The 20,227-nt window shown below is 40.8% G+C and overlaps 1 protein-coding gene and 1 long non-coding RNA gene across 12 annotated transcripts in view; one reads left to right on the forward strand and one right to left on the reverse strand.

Annotated features, from left to right (window-relative positions):
- LOC128020811 (NACHT, LRR and PYD domains-containing protein 3) overlaps positions 1 to 20,227 on the forward strand; it is a 638,518-nt gene that overhangs the window by 549,250 nt on the left and 69,041 nt on the right. Inside the window, exon 9 of one of the 11 annotated variants that reach the window (XM_052608386.1) lies at positions 18,484 to 18,530. The exons of the other annotated variants lie outside the window; for them this stretch is intronic. Within the exon in view, the coding sequence (XP_052464346.1) occupies positions 18,484 to 18,530 (47 nt within the window). The remainder of the gene's footprint in view (positions 1 to 18,483; positions 18,531 to 20,227) is intronic. 11 annotated transcript variants of the gene reach the window in all.
- The window catches only part of LOC127939993 (uncharacterized), a 235,539-nt gene that overhangs the window by 178,402 nt on the left and 36,910 nt on the right, over positions 1 to 20,227 (reverse strand). The window lies entirely within an intron of this gene.

Below are 20,227 nucleotides of genomic sequence, written 5' to 3' on the forward strand. Positions count from 1 at the left end.
AATAACTTTAACAAGTAATATAAATTAATGAATGAATAATGAACAAATAAATGAATAATTCAAGACAAGAAAATTCTTATTTACCGACAACTGCTGCTGTGTCTGCTAGCGTTTTGAGTCATGCGCAATTGCGCATAGACACCAGACACCTGCCGTGCATTGACAATTCGCGCCGGCGCGCAAGTGCGCGTCACTGTAATAAATGATAAGCCATGTCACAAAAAGGATGTATCCCTCTGGTGCCGAAAAGAGAAAGAAGAAAAGAACATAAAGTTGGCTTGTCTTTGGACGTTCGAGAGTCTCAAATTTAGGGACCGTCTCTAAAGTTACATGCGGTATTGGTATACACTTTTCTAACGTCAGTAGCATTTGAGGAGAATGACTTACAGTCATAAAAACAACTGTAATTGTTCATCTAGGTGTCAGCTATAATGCACAATTGAATATAATGTTGAATATTTATTAAAATAAGCTGTAAAGTATATGTAAATTATGCTACTTTTTCACATGGGCTCAAAGGCAAATTTGAAGCTCAGTAACATTTGAGGAGAAAGACTTACAGTCACCTTATACATTTTTAATATATATTAAAATAAATTATAAATAATTTAGGTAAAAATGAGGCCCATTTATCACTTTCAGGCACATTCCTTTTTTTTTTTTTTTTTTTTTTCAGGTTCCCTTACGAAAATGACCCATGTTTTTTATCAATAACACCGCCAATCATTGTTCTTGTAGCCATGGCAACTGCAAATTAACCATGGTTTTGTTACTTCAAATAATAATTTACAAAGTATTAATATACTGTAATATTTTTTTTTTTGTTGTTGTATAAAAACAGACCTAAGCCATCAATAGTCTTTAAATTGACTTCATATAAATTATTGCATTATATAAAAAAAAAAAATAGGCAATAATGATTGGTTAATAATAACACTGTTAAAATACATATTGTAGGTACACACAAAATAAACAATTTATGCACATGTTATTACAAATGCCTGCACAGGGAGCCAAATGCCATGTAATTGCTGCTGTTACATTTTTGCTATGACACAGCCTATATAATTTCTTCAACAAAAAAATGTGCATATAACAACCCTTACAAAAAATAAACCATGGTTTTATCATAGTAAAACTGCGTAATTTCTATTGCATGATTTCTGAATTCTTAAGACTATGAAATAAATTAGTCATAATAAAGTTATAGCCATAGGTAAATGTTGAATGGTACAATTGTAATTAGTAAATAATACAAATTATTCTTTTACATTTTTATTCGATTAAAGTTCTATTTTCACCGCTATAGTTGTAAGGAGGATTTAGGCAGTGTAGATTCCATAAGCGGGTCTTTATTAAATGGTCTGCTGAAAAAAAATCACAACTCCTAGTCAGGTCACAGGCTTTGGTCAAAATACAGGCAAAACAGTCCAATGGCAAACAAATCCAAAACAGTAATCCAAAAACGTGAGTCAAAAAGGCTAAAGCAATGGTCATAACAATAATCAGCAAAGGAGACATGAAAAACGCTTAGTAAGGCAGTGAACTGGCAATACTTCGCAAAGTGTCATAGCAAACACATGGCTTAAATACAGGGTGACAGGAAATGACAAGACAGGAACTGATGTGGCAGGAACAGGAAGTGGCAGAGTTCAGAATTCAGGTGAAGGCTCCCTCTGGTGGACGGGAGCATGATCAAACGTTACAGATTCCCTCGCCCTAGGAACACCTCCAGGTGTTCTTTTTCTAGGACGACCCCTGGGTCTGGGTGCTGGGCGATCTGGATGTGCTTGGTGAAAGTCTCTGATAAGTGATGAATCCAAAATGTCCTTAGTTGCTACCCACGATCTCTCCTCCACGCCATAACCCTCCCAATCTACGAGGTATTCCATCTGACCCCTCCTCCTGCGAGAATCTAAGATCTCCGGAACTAGGTAGGCAGGAGCTCCCTCGATTTCGAGCGGTGGAGGAGGTTCTTCGTCAGTGGCATCGGGGCTCGATGAGCCATGGGCCGGTTTCAGGAGTGACACATGAAAGGAAGGAGAGATGCGGTAATTAGCAGGTAGCTCTAAACAGTACGTGACAGGATTAACTTGATGTATAATCTTAAAAGGGCCAATGTACCTGGGACTTAATTTTTTTGCATGGTAGTTTCAGGCGTAGGTCACGGGTGGAAAGCCATACCATTTGACCTGGCTGAAACTCAGGATGAGGACGTCTGCGTCGATCAGCTTGGATCTTTTGAGAACGAATAGCCCGTTGGAGGCGGACATGAGCATTGTCCCAGACCTGTTCACTTCTTCTGATCCAGTCATCCACAGCAGGCACCTCCGATGGCTCTCCAGACCAGGGGAATAGAGGAGGCTGATATCCTAGGACACACTGGAAGGGGGTAAGACCAGTTGAAGAGTGTGTGAGAGAATTTTGGCCGTACTCTGCCCATGGGAGGAATATGCTCCATTTTTCCTGTTCCTGGCTACAGTATGATCTCAAGCATCTACCAATTTCCTGATTAAGGCGCTTGTTACAGCCACTGCTATAACACAAAAGAGGGATGACACAACGGCTCGATCAAAAAGGGAATTTATTAATAAAACGGAATATAACAACAAGTGGGAGAAATTAGACAGGAAAAATAAGAGGGATAAACACAAAAGAGAGCGCAGCTCCGACTCGGGACAGCCGCTCAAGTTCCGCCCCCCGAAGTGTGTGAACTTGACTTCCTTTAAGCTCACGTAAATAGTCCACACGTGTATAGGATCTGCTAAATCAGAACAATGGTAAATCACGCTTTTCCTGCCCCTAGAGGGCAGGCAAATACATAAATATACATGCATGTAACACCTTCATCCCCCAAAAGTGAACCGTCACCACAAGAATGTGCATCTACTAAAAGACACGTTTCTCAAAAACATACGTTACCCACAGCCCTATCCAATCCGGGATAGGGCGTCAGCGACCACGTTGTCCTGAACTCTGACATGTTTAATGTCAAGGTCGTATGGCTGCAAGTATAAACTCCAGCGCATAAGACGCTGATTAAAATGGCGCATGGAGTTCAAAAAGATAAGCGGATTATGATCACAATACACAAGGATCGAATAAACAGCTGGACAAATACACCTCGAAATGTTGAATCGCAAGAACTAATGCTAATGCCTCCTTTTCAATAGTAGAATACTTTAACTGTGCAGTATTAAACTTTTTAGAAAAGTAACACACTGGGTGTTCCACATCATCAGCACCCATCTGCTGGAGGACAGCTCCCGCCCCAACATCGCTAGCATCCACCACAATACTGAACTGTTGTGAATGGTCAGGTGCGGCCAACACTGGAGATGAAATCAACAGAGATTTAACATTTTCAAATGCACACTGGCACACATCAGACCACTCAAACCGAACTTAAGGACTCAGCAAGTTGGTAAGAGGAGAAACCACAGTTGCAAAGTTTCTGCAAAACGAACGATAGTAACCCACCATTCCTAAAAAACGTCTCAATTGCTTACGATCCATTGGAGATGAAAGTCACAAATGGCCGCAACCTTTACAGCCACTGGCCGTACTTGCCCCCTGCCAATAACTTTTCCTAAGTACACAATGGTGGCCTTACCAAATTCACATTTGCTCAGATTAACAGTGAGCTTAGCGTCAGCCAACCGCTGAAAAACTTGGCGAAGTAACGCAACATGTTCAGCCCATGAGGAGCTGTACAGAACCAAGTCATCTAAGTAAGCTTCACAACCCCCTACACCAGCCAAAACAGTGTTGACAAGCCGCTGAAAGGTACTTGGTGCATTTTTCATCCCGAAAGCCATAACCTTATAATTAAGGAAAACATCAGGAGTGACAAATGCTGAGATCTCCTTAGCACGTTCCGTCAGAGGCACCTGCCAGTATCCCTTCAACAAGTCAAGTTTCGAAACATAAACAGCAGAGCCCACGCGATCGACGCAATCATCTACCCTTGGTAAAGGATAAGAGTCAGTTTTTGTGACAGCGTTTATGCGTCGATAGTCAGTGCAAAATCGAAAAGTGCCATCTGACTTACTCACCAGCAAACATGGCGAACTCCACGGGCTGGAGCTGGGCTCAGCGATGTTATTTTCCAACATGTATTCGACTTCTTTTTGCAAAATAGCTCTTTTACACGGGTTAACACGATATGGATGCTGTTTTATAGGTGGCGTAAAACCCACATCAATATCATGCTCGATAACTGACGTCTGGCCAGGAATGTCACTAAACAACACTGAAAACGTACTCACCAATTCCATAACATCAGCTTTTTCAGCCAGAGACAAATGCGGTAACTGACTGGACAAAGTTAAGAGCATCTCTGAATTGTTCAACCTACCCTGAACTATACACCTTGACGGTCCTTCATCTGCCTCATCCATCCGTTCAGATGTGAGCACCCCGACAGCAGAGAATTCACCCTCTGAAACGCAAGGTAAACCACTCTTTGGATGTTTGGCACCGGACTTTCTCTCATGATAGACTTTAATCATATTCACATGGCAGACTCGGGAACTCTGACGGCGGTCAGGATTAGAGATAACAGTCTCGATCTGATAACTTCTTTTCAATCACATAAGGGCCAGTATAACGAGTTTGCAATAGCCCACCAAGCACCGGTAACAAAACCAAAACTTTGTCACTGGGGCTAAAACTCCGTTCTCTAGCTTTCTTATCAAACCAAGTTTTCATTTTCTCTTGCGCTTTTTCAAGATTTTGCTTGGCCAATTCACGGACTCGGTATAAACGTGTATGAAATTGTGAAACATACTCAGGAAGAGTACTGCCTTTTGAATCAGAGAGCCATTTTTCTTTTAGTACGGCCAGAGGGCCGCGCGGATTGTGGCCAAAAACCAGTTCCGCAGGGCTAAACCCGAGTGATTCTTGAACTACCTCTCGTGAAGCAAAAAGCAACCAAGGAATTCCCTCTTCCCAATCCCTCTCAAGCTCAAAACAGTAAGAGCACAGCATAGACTTCAGGGTCTGGTGAAACCTCTCCAGCGCCCCCTGGCTCTCAGGATGATAGGCAGCCGAGACGTTATGCTTAATACCAAGTCGTTTGAGAACTTGAGAAAACGTATGAGACATAAAATTCGTTCCCCGATCACTTTGTATCACTCTTGGTAACCCAAAAACTGAGAAAAACTTAATGAGTGCCTTAGTGATGTCTCTAGCGGTGATGGAACGCAAAGGAACCGCCTCAGGGAAACGCGTAGTCACGCACATAATAGTTAGTAGGTACTTGTACCCAGACTTTGAACGTTGAAAAGGTCCAACACAGTCAACTATTATGTGCTCGAATGGCTCCGAAACCATGGGAATTGGACAAAGTGGTGCAGGCTGAATAACTTGGTTGGGCTTTCCCACCATTTGACACACATGACAAGTCTGACAAAAACGTGAAACATCTCTTTTTAAACCGGGCCAATAAAAATTTCGCAGAATCCGGTCATACGTTTTCGCGACACCTAAATGACCAGCCAAACCGTTATGTGCAACGCTTAAAATCATGTCACGATAAACTACTGGAACTACAATTTTCCTGACTGCATTCCAGTCATCAGGAAATTTGGAAGACACCCATTTTCTCATCAAGATCTCATTTTTGAGGAAATATGCCGGGGCCGCCGGCACACTCTCAGACTCAGGCACTGGTTGAGCCAATTCAAACAATGGGGCAAGAGTTACATCTAACCTTTGGGCAGCAATTAATTTATCTGGACACAGAGACAAATCAACATGATCTTTACAAGTAGACTTTTCGGCAATCACGGGAGTCAAATATGCTTTTTCCTGTGGAGAAACGGAAAGCAGTTTCGTTACATCAGGATTTGCAATGAACGTGTCGCATAAATCCACTTCATCCGAAATGAAACGATCAGCGGATTTGGCCATAGAGCGAGTAACTGCGCACGCGGTAAAAACATCAGGATACTTAAGTGCACAATCATCAGCGTTAGCAACAAGCGGTACAGAGACAACTTCAGGTGATACATCAGCACAACTCCACACACTACTTCCAGCTAAATCATTTCCTAAAATGAATGTTACTTCAGGAACTGGAAGAGACAAACGAACACCCACTACCACATCACCCGACACCAATTCTGATTGCAAATGAATTCTGTGTAACGGAACCTCCATAACTCCCATTTCAATACCTCGGACTAAAGCAACACTACCCGTGGTAGTCTCCTGTGACAACGGTAAAACCCCCTCCAGAATAAACGAAAGACTAGCCCCCATATCCCGAAGAATACGAACAGGTACAGGCTTACACAAACTGGGAATAAACACAGTTCCACAATGCAGGAAAGGTCGATAACCAGTTTTGATGAGACGGGCATCACAATCAGACTCAGGCGTAATGCAGTCAAATTTCGAACTGGAATCAACAGAGATCAAACCAACAGTTTTTGTATGAGACTTCTTTTTAAAAACAGGGCAGTTTGCGATTAAATGACCAGAGGCCTTACAATAAAAGCAAACCCTATCACCAGTCGAAACAGTAGGCTTACCATTAAACGATTTGCGAGGCAACACAACAGGTGGATCAACAGGAATTTTATCTCGTGGTTTTTGAACATCCTTGAACGTGACTTTATGCGTTAAAACGAAGTCATCGGCCAGAGTAGCAACCTTGTAGAGCGTGTCTAGTTTTTGTTCGTTTACATAAGTAGCAAGGGCGACAGGTACACAACTCTTAAATTCCTCTATAAGGATTAACTGTCTAACCTGCTCTCTACTCTCGGCTTTTTGAGACGTGCACCAACGATCAAACAAAATTTCCTTTTCACGCGCAAACTCAACATAAGTCTGATTCGAAAGTTTCGTGTATTGTCTAAATCGCTGTCTATATGCTTCCGGGACTAACTCGTAGGCTTTTAATATAGCAGCTTTAACAATCGTATAATCAGCAGATTCTTCAATGGACAACGAAGCATAAACCTCCTGCGACTTACCGGTTATCACGCATTGCAAGAGCAAAGACCAAACATTTTCAGGCCACTTTATTGAAGCTGCAACCCTCTCGAAATGACAAAAATACTTCTCAACGTCCTTCTCACAAAAAGGAGGGACCATCCTCCGATTTCGGCCGACATCAAAATCATCAGAGGCAGCGTGAGCAGCCTTAGAGCTCATCTCTAACTCCATTCGTTTCAAAGCAAACTGATGATCAAGTTCACGCTTTCGCAGCTCTAATTTGGCATTCTCTAACTCCAATTATTTTTCTTTAACTGCCAACTCTCTCAATCGAATAGCATTCTCACTTACCGAAGGATTAGCCACTTCCTCCACAACACTAAAGTTTTCTAATGGCATTTGTAAAATGCCTAACTCCACCAGACAGCCTTTAAGGACGTTTCGCAAAGTTTCCTTCAAAGTCTTATTCCTAGGAGCGATTTCGACTTTATAAGACTCTGCAATTTGCAATAACTGCTCTTTTGTGCACGATAAAAGCAGTTCTTCAGAAGGAGACTCCCGAAATATATCAACTACCGAAGTCATTTCGACACACGTAGGCTATTCACCAAAAATAATGAAAATAATGGTTTCAACACAATTCAGAAAAATACTCAAATGAAACCACTAAATCGTTTTCACAAATCCTAAACTTTACCTGTCAAAACTAAAGAAAACAAAGTGATTTTGGCCGCTACACAAAATTACCACGCATGATACGAATTAAGAATAAACTTCACTTTCCGATTTAAATTTACAAAATGAATAACCAAAAGCGATCCCACAACACACGCGTATTTACCCCATTTAACATTAAATTAATTCCCTAGTCTTCAGTGGCGTTAGGAGCTCGAGGCCACTTTAAACGCTAAAATCATGAACACCTGCACACCGATCCCATTAACAAGATCAGCTGCCGGTGAACTGAAGCGTGCCTCCACTCCGAATAACCACTAAAAATAAAAAAGGCAAAATAACAAAGTGGCAGGTTCAAACCTACCCGACGACTACTGAATAAATAGGGCAAATACTCACCTGGGACGCTCGTAGTTACTCACAACCGAAAAGTAAATCAAACAAACACGACGAAAACACGGCCATACACATTTTCTTCCCTCCCACACTAAACAGCTGAGAAAAGAAAAAGAACAGAAAAAAAAAAGAAAAACGACGGACGAGCCCCCAATTATGTTACAGCCACTGCTATAACACAAAAGAGGGATGATACAACGGCTCGATCAAAAGGGGAATTTATTAATAAAACGGAATATAACAACAAGTGGGAGAAATTAGACAGGAAAAATAAGAGGGATAAACACAAAAGAGAGCTCAGCTCCGACTCGGGACGGCCACTCAAGTTCCGCCCCCGAAGTGTGGGAACTTGACTTCCTTTAAGCTCACGTAAATAGTCCACACGTGTAGAGGATCTGCTAAATCAGAACAATGGTAAATCACGCTTTTCCTGCCCCTAGAGGGCAGGCAAATACATAAATATACATGCATGTAACAGCGCTCTACTTGTCCATTTGCTTGAGGATGATATCCAAAAGTGAGACTGACATTGATGTTTAAACTTCTGCAAAAGGCTTTCCAAACACGTGATGTGAATTGCGGCCCTCGATCAGTAACAATATCATCAGGTAATCCATAAATCCTAAATACTTGATTGAACAAAACTTGTGCAGTTTCCATAGCAGTGGGTATACCTTTCAATGGAATGAGACGACAAGACTTAGAGAAACGGTCGATGGAGACCATGATGGTTGTGTACCCTTGTGAATTAGGCAGATCAGTGACAAAGTCAATGGACAGGTGTGACCAAGGTCGCTGGGGAATTGGAAGTGGTTCTAACAATGCTGCAGGCAATTGCCGAGGTGTTCGTGACTGAGCACAGATTGGACAAGCACTTACATAGCTACTGACATCTGCAGATAATGTGTGCCACCAAAAGGTATTTCGAACTAAAGCAGTGGTGCGATTAATTCCAGGATGTCCAGAAGCAAGAGAAGTGTGAACCCATTGGATGATTCTATTGCGAAGACTGGATGGAACATTTTCCCAACTGGACATTCTGGAGGGGATGGCTCTTCATGTTGTTCACGTTGAATTTCCTCCATAATATCCCAGTGAATGGGTGCCATGATGATGGAGGGTGGTAGAATAGTTTCAGGACTCATCTGTGAATCAGCAGAATCGTGGATACGTGACAATGCATCTGCCTTACTATTTTTGCTCCCTGGCCGGTATGTAACTGCAAAATTAAATCGAGTGAAGAAGAGTGGCCATCTTGCTTTGCGGGGAACTTTCGAGAGAAGAATGCACATGGATGTAATTTACCTGGTGTTCCATGACGCTGAGAAAGAACAGCACCAATTCCACAGTCTGAGGCATCTACCTCTACGATGAAAGGAAGTGTAGGATCAGGATGCTTAAGAACTGGCGCTGTGGTGAAAGTGGATTTGAGCCTGTTGAATGCTGATGTAGCTGCCTCTGTCCATACTAGCTTCTTGGGTTTTCCTTTAAGTAGTGATGTGACAGGTGCAGCTATTGTACTGAAGTCACGGATGAATCTACGGTAGAAGTTTGAAAAGCCTAGGAAACGTTGCAACTCCTTGACATTGTTGGGTTTGGGCCAGTCCAAGACAGCTTTTACTTTGGTATCATCCATCTTTACTTCTGCATGGCTAATATTGTATCCAAGGAATTTGGTTGATGTGACATGAAACTCACACTTTTCAGCCTTAACAAAAAGATCATTTTGGAGCAGACGTGACAAGACAGTTCTTACATGACTGATATGTTCCTCCATAGAGCATGAGTAGACCAGGATGTCATCTATATAGAAAATCACATACTGATACAAGAGATCTTTGAAGACTTAATTAACGAAGGACTGGAAAACTGAAGGTGCATTTGCCAATCCATAAGGCATAACCAGTGCCCCTTACTGGTGAGGAAAGCTGTCTTCCATTCATCCCCCTCACGGATTCTGATGAGATTATATGCCGATCTGAGGTCCAGTTTAGTGAAATAGCGAGCTTCTTGCAATTGTTCCAGAGAAGAAGGAATAAGAGGCAAGGGATGGTGATTCTTAACGGTGATTGCATTGAGTGCTCAATAGTCAATGCAAGGCCTTAAACCGCCATCTTTCTTGTCAACAAAAAAGAAGCCAGATGCTGCAGGAGAAGTGGATGGTCTGATAAATCCATAAGATAAAGCTTCTTCAATGTATTCTTTCATGGCCTTGGTTTCAGGAATGGACAGTGGGTATATACGGCTCTTAGGCGGAGAGGTGTTAGGAAGGAGGTCAATGGCACAGTCCCAGGGGCGATGAGGTGGCAATTTGGTGGCCTTGTCTTTGCTAAATACCTCAGCTAGGTCAGCATACTCCTTGGGGATGTTAGTTGGTAATGAAAAGGGGTTCTTGGCTAGATGGGTAGTGCAGACTGTAAGTTTGGTGGGCAGTTCAAGACAGTGAGCAAGACAATGAGGTGACCAGCTGACTAACTCCTTTTCCTTCCATGAAAACTGTGGGTCGTGGGTAGACAACCATGGATATCCTAGAATGACTTTGTTTCGTGGTGATGAAATTTCATAGAGAGTTATTTCTTCTGTGTGAAGCAGTCCAACTCTGAGTTTTATGGGGAGTGTTTGATGAGTGATATGACCTTTACCAATGGGACCATTATCAACGGCAGTAACAGCAATAGGTGGTTCACATTTGATTGTGGGAATGTTTAACTGCTTCACTAAATCTTGATGAATCACGTTTGCAGCTGCTCCAGAATCTATTAACGCTGAGAAATGGTGGTCTTGATTAGCAACTGACAAAATGATGGGAAGTGATAAGCATAAACTGATCTGTAAAGTATTGAACATGTGATTCACTTGATAACTTGAAGAGGGGTTGATAGCAGGTTTAACAGGACAGTTGGAACAGCGATGACCTGATCCACCACAGTAGAAGCAGAGCTGATTGAGTAATCTCCTTCTCCGTTCATCAGCTGGTAATTGAGTTCTTCCAATTTGCATGGGTTCCATAGGGCTAGATTGACTTGGTATTTGAGCAGTAGTAGGCACATAAGAAACAATGTTAAACTTGGGATTGGGTTGTGTACATAAGAGATTATCAATCTTTATAGCAAGGGTAACAAACTGAGAGAAGTCAAGGGAGTCATCTTTGCATAGTAATTCTGCTTGAAGCTTAGCAGACAGACTTGAACGAAAAAGGTGCTTCAAAGCAACATCATTAAAACCACTTTGTGCTGCAAGAGTGCGAAATTGGATAGCATAATCAGAAGCAGGTCTGTTACCTTGACGTAACTGGGTCAATTGAGTTGCTGCATCCATGCCTCCAGCAGGATATTGAAAGACATCACGAATTAGTTGGGTGAAGTAATTGTAAGATTGCTGGACATGTGTATCATGATCCCAAACAGCTGTAGCCCACTCTTAAGCCTTCCCGGTAAGCAAAGTCATGATAAAAGAGCACTTTGTATGGTCTTGGCGATATGTTTCAGGTTGGTTTGAAAAATAGATAGAACATTGACGTAGAAAACCAGTGCAGTTATCAGGAGAGCCATCAAATTTATCAGGTAAAGCAAATCTTACCGGGTCAGGTCTTGGGGCAGGAAGAGACTGAATGTACTGTGTTAAATGCTCGTTGCTGGCTTGCAGTGTCAGTAGCTGGTGTTGAAAACCATTCAGCAGATCCTTTTGATACTCAATGGTAGAAAGGAGTTGAGAGACATCCGCTGGATCCGCGCCAGGCAAAGTATTCTGTAAGGAGGATTTAGGCAGTGTAGATTCCATAAGCGGGTCTTTATTAAATGGTCTGCTGAAAAAATCCAAATGGTAATCACAACTCCTAGTCAGGTCACAGGCTTTCGTCAAAATACAGGCAAAACGTATTTTACAGGAAAAAATTCCAATGGCAAACAAATCCAAAACAGTAATCCAAAAACGTGAGTCAAAAAGGCTAAAGCAATGGTCATAACAATAATCAGCAAAGGAGACATGAAAACCGCTTAGTAAGGCAGTGAACTGGCAATACTTCGCAAAGTGTCATAGCAAACACAAGGCTTAAATACAGGGTGACAGGAAATTACAAGACAGGAACTGATGTGGCAGGAACAGGAAGTGGCAGAGTTCAGAATTCAGGTGAAGGCTCCCTCTGGTGGACGGGAGCCTGATCAAACGTTACAATAGTAGGTGTTTATTTTCCATCATCATATTTGAGGAAGGGGGGCACAACAATACAATCCTGCTGTCCTGATGTCATCAGTGACTTTGTCTCCTGGAAAGCTAGCAAGGAACAATTTTGAGGACATTGTTGTACAATTGTCATTGTTGAATCCAAGCTGATCTTATGTTTGCTTTCATTATTTAAGTTTTTAAAAATTTTTTGTAGCATTATATTTTTTATTATATTAATGTTTGTCTATTTTGGTTTCATTTAATTGATTGCACATTTAATGCACATTTGCATTTGGAGATTTGCAAATTATTTATTTCATGTTTTGTGACAGTTTGTATTCAGAAGTTTGAGTAAAGTATGTTAAGTATTGATTTTTATTTACTTATTTTGTATTAATACATAACCTCACTGTATTCATTTATAATGTAACATTATAGCGTGACATTTGTGTCAATAATCTTGAAGCACAGGTGACTCCGTGTGGTAGGAGGGGGTTCCCCCAAATCAAATTCTGCTTCGGGCCCCCAAAAGGCTTGGGCCGGCACTGACTGGAGTAATGATGAAGAAAATTCTGCTTTGCATCACAGGAATAACATTACATTTTGTAATGTATTAAAACTTTTGAGCAGGGTCATTTGTATAAATTCAACTATTATTTTCTCTTGTGCACTATAAAGAATCAGCCCACTTTAAAATAATCACATTTTGTTGTTTTGCAGCCTGAAATGTAGACGGATGCAGTTTATTAAATTATTAAATTAAATTATTAAATAGATTTTTCAATTAAATTAAATTGCAACTTAAATGTGAGTAGTTTTTTTTCTGTCTTTCAGGATATATCTGTGTGCACAGACAGGTATTTTCTTTTTTTTTTTGTCTTGTCTTGTCAAAAGCAGGAATTAAAAGTTCAGTTCAGTGTATGTTACTGTTTGCTAATTTCTTGAGTATGTAACTATTACACACAAGACTTGAGGACCAAACGATCAGTGACAGCAACACTGAGCAGAACGAAGCTGTCACGCATTTTAAACCTTTTAACAACAGAACAAAAACAGCAAAAATCAGTAAAATGATCAAATACACCCATCAAGTGCATAAGCTCAGAGAAAAACAACTACAGATAACAAAGCAGCCCTGATGACGGCTGAAAAAACAATTAAAGACAAGAGTCAAGTGGCATTTATTTGTCATTTGCATAGTTAACACTGGGGAAAACTGGTCATTGAAATGCTTGTGACGAGTCTCAGACATACAGTGACAATAACAAGACATAAAAGACATAGTCATACGTGGAGAGCACTGAGGTTCTTGAGTGACTACAGTGCCCATAGACAGAAAGACATGGACAGAGCATTATATGCAATAAATAAACTTAAGAGCAGCACACATTCAGATGTATTCCTGAGTAGAGCAATGTCCAAAAAGTCACTATAGCATGTCACAGAGCAACATGAAAGAATATTAAAAAAGTGGCAGTGCAAGTACAATGAAAGTAAACATAAGACCATCGTGTATACCGTTTTTTTTTTTTTTTTTTTTTTTTTGTTAGATTGAGGACAGCTGATTGTTAAGTAGTCTGATGGCTTGAAGATAGAAGCTGTTCTTCAGTCTGGTTGTCTGTGAACGGATGGATTGGAAGCGTCTGCCAGATGGCAGTGTGGCAAACAGGTGATGAGCAGGATGATAGATGTCCTGTAAGACTGGGAGTTTATGTTTAATAATGAATGAATAATGAATAATGAGCTCTGCTGTTCTCACCACTCGCTGAAGAGCTTTGCGGTCTGAAGAAGAGCAGTTTCTGTACCATACAGTGATGCAGCCGATCAGAATGATCTCTAAAGTGCAGCGATAGAAGTTTGACATGATTTTAGAGGAGATGCCAAACTTACTTCTCTGCAGGAAGTAGAGACGCTGATGGGCTGTTCTCACTATGGTCTCTGAGTGAAGGCTCCAGGAAAGATCCTCAGAGATGTGAATGCCAAGGAACTTGTAGCTCTTAACTGTCCCTACTATCTGTCCGTTGATGTGAATGGGAACGTGACCCTCTCTCTGTGACTTCCTGTAGTCCACAATCATCTCCTTGGTCTTGCTGACGTTTAGAGAGAGATTGTTATCAGCACACCATGCTGTGAAATTAAATTAAATTTAAATGTATGCATTTAGCAGACGCTTTTATCCAAAGCGACTTACAGTGCATTCAGGCTATCAATTTTTACCTATCATGTACAGTGAGTGCATTAACTTCATCTCTGTAGGATGTCTCATATCCATTAGTGATGAGTCCTAGGATAGTAGTATCGTCAGAAAAGCAAAGCAAAGCACTCAAGTGACTTTTAAGACCCAGATTTTTCAGTTTGGCTATAAGTTTGTTAGGGATGATGGTGTTAAATGCAGAGCTGTAATCAATTAATAAAGCATCAGCACATAGGTGTTGTAAGGATCCATTTGCCAGCACAAATAGCAGAATCAAGCGGCCTGGTCGAAGGTTTAATGCATATTCAGTCTTTTACTTGCGCTTCTGAATCTATCAGGATTTAGTTTAAATCCTAGTCTAGCTCCATGCTCAATCTGACTCCAATTTCACGTGATAATTAAATTTAGACAATGTTTCCATTTAAAAACTGATCACAAAGGTTGATTATGTATCAATTTTGATATTTGATTATTCTGGACTCACTATACTTTCAATTATCCGTTCACTGGGGACCTAATGTCTCTTTTAAGTCTCTCGCTAGCTTCACGTGGATCTTACGATCACAAACTCGCCATTCTGATGCTAGTTAGAGGATGTAGGTAGACTAATACATGTTATGCCTGCCGCCTACTGCTTGCTTATGACAAAAGTGTAGTTTATTTAGTCTTTCCCATACAACTTGCTAACAGCAGTGATAGACAGAAATCAGAAGGTCTCCGATGATGTGCCTACTGCTCCTATCATTCTCAAGCCTTCAGTTTGACCTATCCTAGCCATAGATTTGCGGTAACAAAAGCCTCCTCACAGTTTACTACTAATAATGATTTCAGACGAGTTTAGAATAAATCAAATATAACAATTTATTATTAGTCAAGTATAATTGTATCATGTCAATTACATAATGAAACAATCAGAAGCCAATTTAGAAAGGATAGTGCAGTTGCGAATCACATTGTAACCGTGTTGCAACTTTGCTCCTGCACAGACACTGTAGCCATATGGGCAACAACCATGTGATCCACGCAGGAGACAAACAAATTTAACATAGTCACACATGTAACAGTTATTCTAATTTAAGACACATGTTCTAAAATGCATAGCAAAGCACTCAGGTGTTTTAGAGAATAAACTTAACTAGCCAATGTGTGCAGGTAGTAGCACAAACAGCTATACAATGTGCTCTATGGGCACAATGTGTTCATTGTTACATTTTTGAGTAAATAATAATATACCTGATTACAGAAAGATACATAGTATGGAGCATATGAGATACAATACACTCCACACTATGGGCTGATCTGACTACAGAATCGCCCCGTACTGTTTTGTCACTCCCCTTAAAGACAACAAAGAAATCTTCAAATCAGTTGTAAAAACATAATGGTCATTCTGGTTCAATAGGTTCCCGCGGTCACATAATGGTCAAACCTGGTTGGAGTTAAACATTCTCAAAGACCCATTAAAGGGGGACACTCCTCCTTCTCAGCAGAACACAATTCTACAAAAGTTCTTGATCTTTCTCATAATATAAATGATTATTGTGAAATAGAGACCATTTTACCAATCGCACAGAGACCTTTAAAATGATACTTAATATGAAGTGGAAAAAACTAAATTTTCACAAGATATAACACAGCATATGGATATTCTTGGATTTGGAGGAGAAGAGTGAGAGTCAGAGGCAAGGAGGGGAGAAGAGAGGGAGGAAGGAGGTTGTAAATAGGTGTTGTTTACACTCCTTGAAGATCTCTTTTCCAGATCAGTTTTATTGTTGTATTGCATGGCAGAATGATATCTGTTTTCTGTGAGCTCCTGAGTTTTGGCTTGGGGAGTTAATTTCGTAAGGAAATAATTTCATTCCTTTCAGTGTCTCTTCCCTCCAAGTGTTCCAGGGCAGAGTGTATGGCCATTGCAATGGCGTCATCAGTGGATCTGTTAGAACGGTAAGCAAATTGCAATGGGTCTAAGGTGTCTGGCAGAGAGGAGCAGATGTGGGATTTGACTAGCTGTTTGAAGCACTTCACGATGACTGATGTCAGTGCTACAGGGCGGTAGTCGTTCAGGCAGGAGACAGTTGTTTTTTTGGGTACAGGGATGATGGTGGTTTGCTTGAAGCATGTGGGGATCACTGTAAGTCTCAAGGAGAGGTTGAAGATGTTGGTGAAGACATCTGCTAACTGGACAGCCCAGACCTTCATGACACATCAATGTATGCCATCTGGACCTGGAGCTTTGTGGCCGTTGACTCTCTTGAAGGCCTTACTCACTTCGAGTGTGGTCAGAACCAAGGGGCAGGTGTCAAGGTCAGCAGGTTTTTTACAGCAGGAAGTGTGTTGTCTGCCTCAAAGCGAGCATAGAATGGGGTCAGAGCCATGATATTCTAACTCCACTCTGTCCCTAAAGTCTCTTTTGGCTGATTTGATGGATCATTGAAGGTCATACCTGGACTTCTTGTAAGCAGTTAGATCACAAGAGTTGAAGGCAGCAGTCCGTGCTCACCGTTGACCCATGGTTTCTGTTTTGAAAATGATTTAACATTAATGGATGGGACAACATCCTCTGTGCATTTGTTAATGTAGCCTATCACAGAATCTGTGTATTCCTGTATGTTGTCTCCTGCTGCATCTTGAAACATCTGTCTGTGGAATCAAAGCTGTCCTGCAGTTTGGAGATGGCCTCTTCACTCCATTTGTGAACTAGAACCATAGTTTTAAATCCGTTTTTTCCTGTTTGAGGCATTGTCTGTAGGCTGGTAACAGCAGTATGCTAATGTGGTCACCTTTGTCAAATGCTGGTCAGGGGAGGGGTTTGTAACTATGCTTTAGTGACCCTGCTAAAATCCCCAACAACGATGAAAGCAGAGTCAGGATGAACAATATCTAATCTGTTTATGGTGCTGTACAGTTCGTCCAATGCTTTAGTTTTGTCCATGTGAGGCGGGATGTAGGCCACTGTAAGAATGATTGAATTAAACTCCCGCGCGGGGTAGAAGGGACGCACTTTAATGGAGAGCAGTTCGATCTCAGGGGAGCAGTGTGTAGATAAAACTGTAACATCAGTGCCCCAGCGAGTGTTAATCATAAAGCACACACCTCCACCTCTGCTATTACCGGAGTTTAGCGATTTGTCATGATGAAAAACTGACAATCCAGGCGGTGTAATGGCCGTATCGGGTACTTCTGAGTGTTACCACATCTCACAGAAAGCCAGAACGCGGCAGTTACGAATGTCCCTTTGGTATGTGATTCTCACATTAAGTTCGTCAAGTTTGTTATCCAGAGACTGTAAAGTAGCTACTGACAGTGTCAGACCATTTTACAGATGTGTTTAGTTCAGTGAAAGAACTCAAAACTCAGAATAGAGAAATACAAATAATTGGTGTAATATTAGCAGCTCATGGTGCAAAGTGTGTTCAGTCGTACACACACACACACACACTCGGGTGTTTTTGTGAAAAGTGGGTTCATCCCTATTCTGGTTTTTATACTGTACAAACTGTATATTCTAGTCCTCATAAGTCACCCTCTCCTTGTAATACCTGTGTCACCCATTATACAGAGTTGTGTCCTGATATGACACAAAAACAAGAGCACACACACACACAGTGTGTACAGTCGTACAGCTGAAGGAGACACTGGTTTGTCAATATGACAGTGTTTTATTAGAGTCAGTTCAGGATCTTGCAGCTAAATCCCTTTAGGAGCCTCTATTTGTAGGAGACTATAATCGCTCCGTCACTCGTCTGTGATCCCAAAATCAGCTCACATTTGTTCTGGTTCAATCAGGCAAACCAGCAGACAGTTTCAGCCATTCTTTTCTCATCAGACAGCAAGCACAGCTGCTCAGAAGGGTGTCTCTCTCAGCAGCAGATCCAAGCCCTCGCTCGATGCTCATCAGACGCTTTCTAAAGCTGCAGAAGATCCAATCGATTTCAGATTAAAAAGCCCATCAAACTCTGATCAGCTCTAACTGTTCCTGTCCCAGCGTGGGATATGAGGGAGTTCTCTGGCTGTATTCTGAGCTCGGACAGATATACACCAAATATACACACTATTGACTCAGTCTGATTATATGAGTGTCAACTTCTGAACCTGTGTTTGTGTGTTTATAGTGTGGATCATGGAGGAGAGAAGAGGATGAGAGCAGGACCACGAAAGTGTAGGTCTACACATACACAAACACACACACACACACCTACACACAAACACACACACACACACATAGAGAGAGACACACAAACACAGAGAGAGCATAGAATTTATTTTAATACAGGAGTTTCACAATTTGAGTTGAATTACTGAACTTAAATTACGTACTGCCACCTACTTGCCTTTTGTATTTTAAAGTAGCATTACATTTTCCCAAATTTTAATGTTTGTAGGCTGTTAAGAATGATTTAAAACACTAATATCATAACATTAATCATGCAGTTGTAATTTTGCCATGTAAATTCATCCATTACATTTAAGAATTTCAATATGGCCCTGAGGGTGTCACACCTACCAGCCGTATATGGAAATATTACACTTTTGAAGGACATTCACAGCAGGACTGTATGGAAACTCTAATGCCATATGCAATTGTACAATGACAAGATGCGCATACGTCCATCTCCCAAATGTACAGTCTTCTGCCATCATGATTTCCACAAAAATATGAAGCAGAAAAAAAATTCAATATTGATAAGAACCAATATTAATGATTGAGCACCAATAATCATAACAGAACAGTAAATCATTTTATTAGAATGATTTTCTGAAGATCATGTGACACTGAAGACTGGAGTAATGATACCTTATTTTAGAAAATAATATTACTAGCAATAACACTCAAAATGACTTTATATTGAAATTACACAGACCTCCGCGTCAGCTTTGTGCTTTCATCGATGGTGTATTATTAATTAGTTTGGTAATGCTTCAATGTTCATAATCATTAAATACTATTAAAATACTGAGAAAAAATAATAAACAGACATTAACACAAGTTAATAATGTTCTGTATTTATTATTTTTAGTATCTTGAGCAGTGTTTTGAGCTCAGATTCACTGTAAAACCCGACAAGTTAACTTTATTCAAACCGTTTGAGTAAACAGATTGCCTTGATTTAAACCCTGTAAGTTTTAAAACTTTGCATTCAAGTAATTAATTGATTAACTAAGTAGTGATTGAGAAATAGTGATGAACAGCAGACTGACTTTATTTCTGTCAGACGTCTACAGAAGATCTTATTGAGAATGAACTGAGGTTTAGATGTTGATTTATTGTTTTATTTGAAGTAACCATGTTAGAGATTAGTGTTTGCTTTAGTTGGGCTCTTGACCCTTGACTTCTGTCTTAGTTTTTTCTCTGGCTGTTATAACCATGTGTTTCTAAAACACATTTGTTGTAACTCAAAAGCCCAGAAGAAATATCATCAGTTAACCTGTACCTATGTCACGATCATTAGATGGAGTGCCCATGAGCTTCAGTAGAGGGAACTCCACTCAGGACCATTCCACCAATCAACCACCAGATGTCACTTGGACACTAGCACCTCTCATACTGTTGCACCACACCCAAACTACATTACCCATAAGTCACTGCATCACAATCACCCTGCCACACCTGCACCTCATTCATCAGCCAATTTCCTTGCCACACCTGCACCTCATTTACACACACACATATAAGCAGCACACTCACTCTCACTCACTGCGAAGTCTTGTTTAGCTAGTCTGACATTTCCGAGCGTTTTCCTTGTGTTTTCCTTCTGTACCTGACCTTTGAATTGTTTATACCGACTCTTATTCTCTGCTGCCTGCCCCCGACATCTGCTTGTTCCTGTTATCGGTTCTGATTATCCCTACATACCT

The sequence above is a fragment of the Carassius gibelio genome, chromosome A1 (assembly GCF_023724105.1).
Source record: "Carassius gibelio isolate Cgi1373 ecotype wild population from Czech Republic chromosome A1, carGib1.2-hapl.c, whole genome shotgun sequence".
Lineage (NCBI taxonomy): Eukaryota > Metazoa > Chordata > Actinopteri > Cypriniformes > Cyprinidae > Carassius > Carassius gibelio.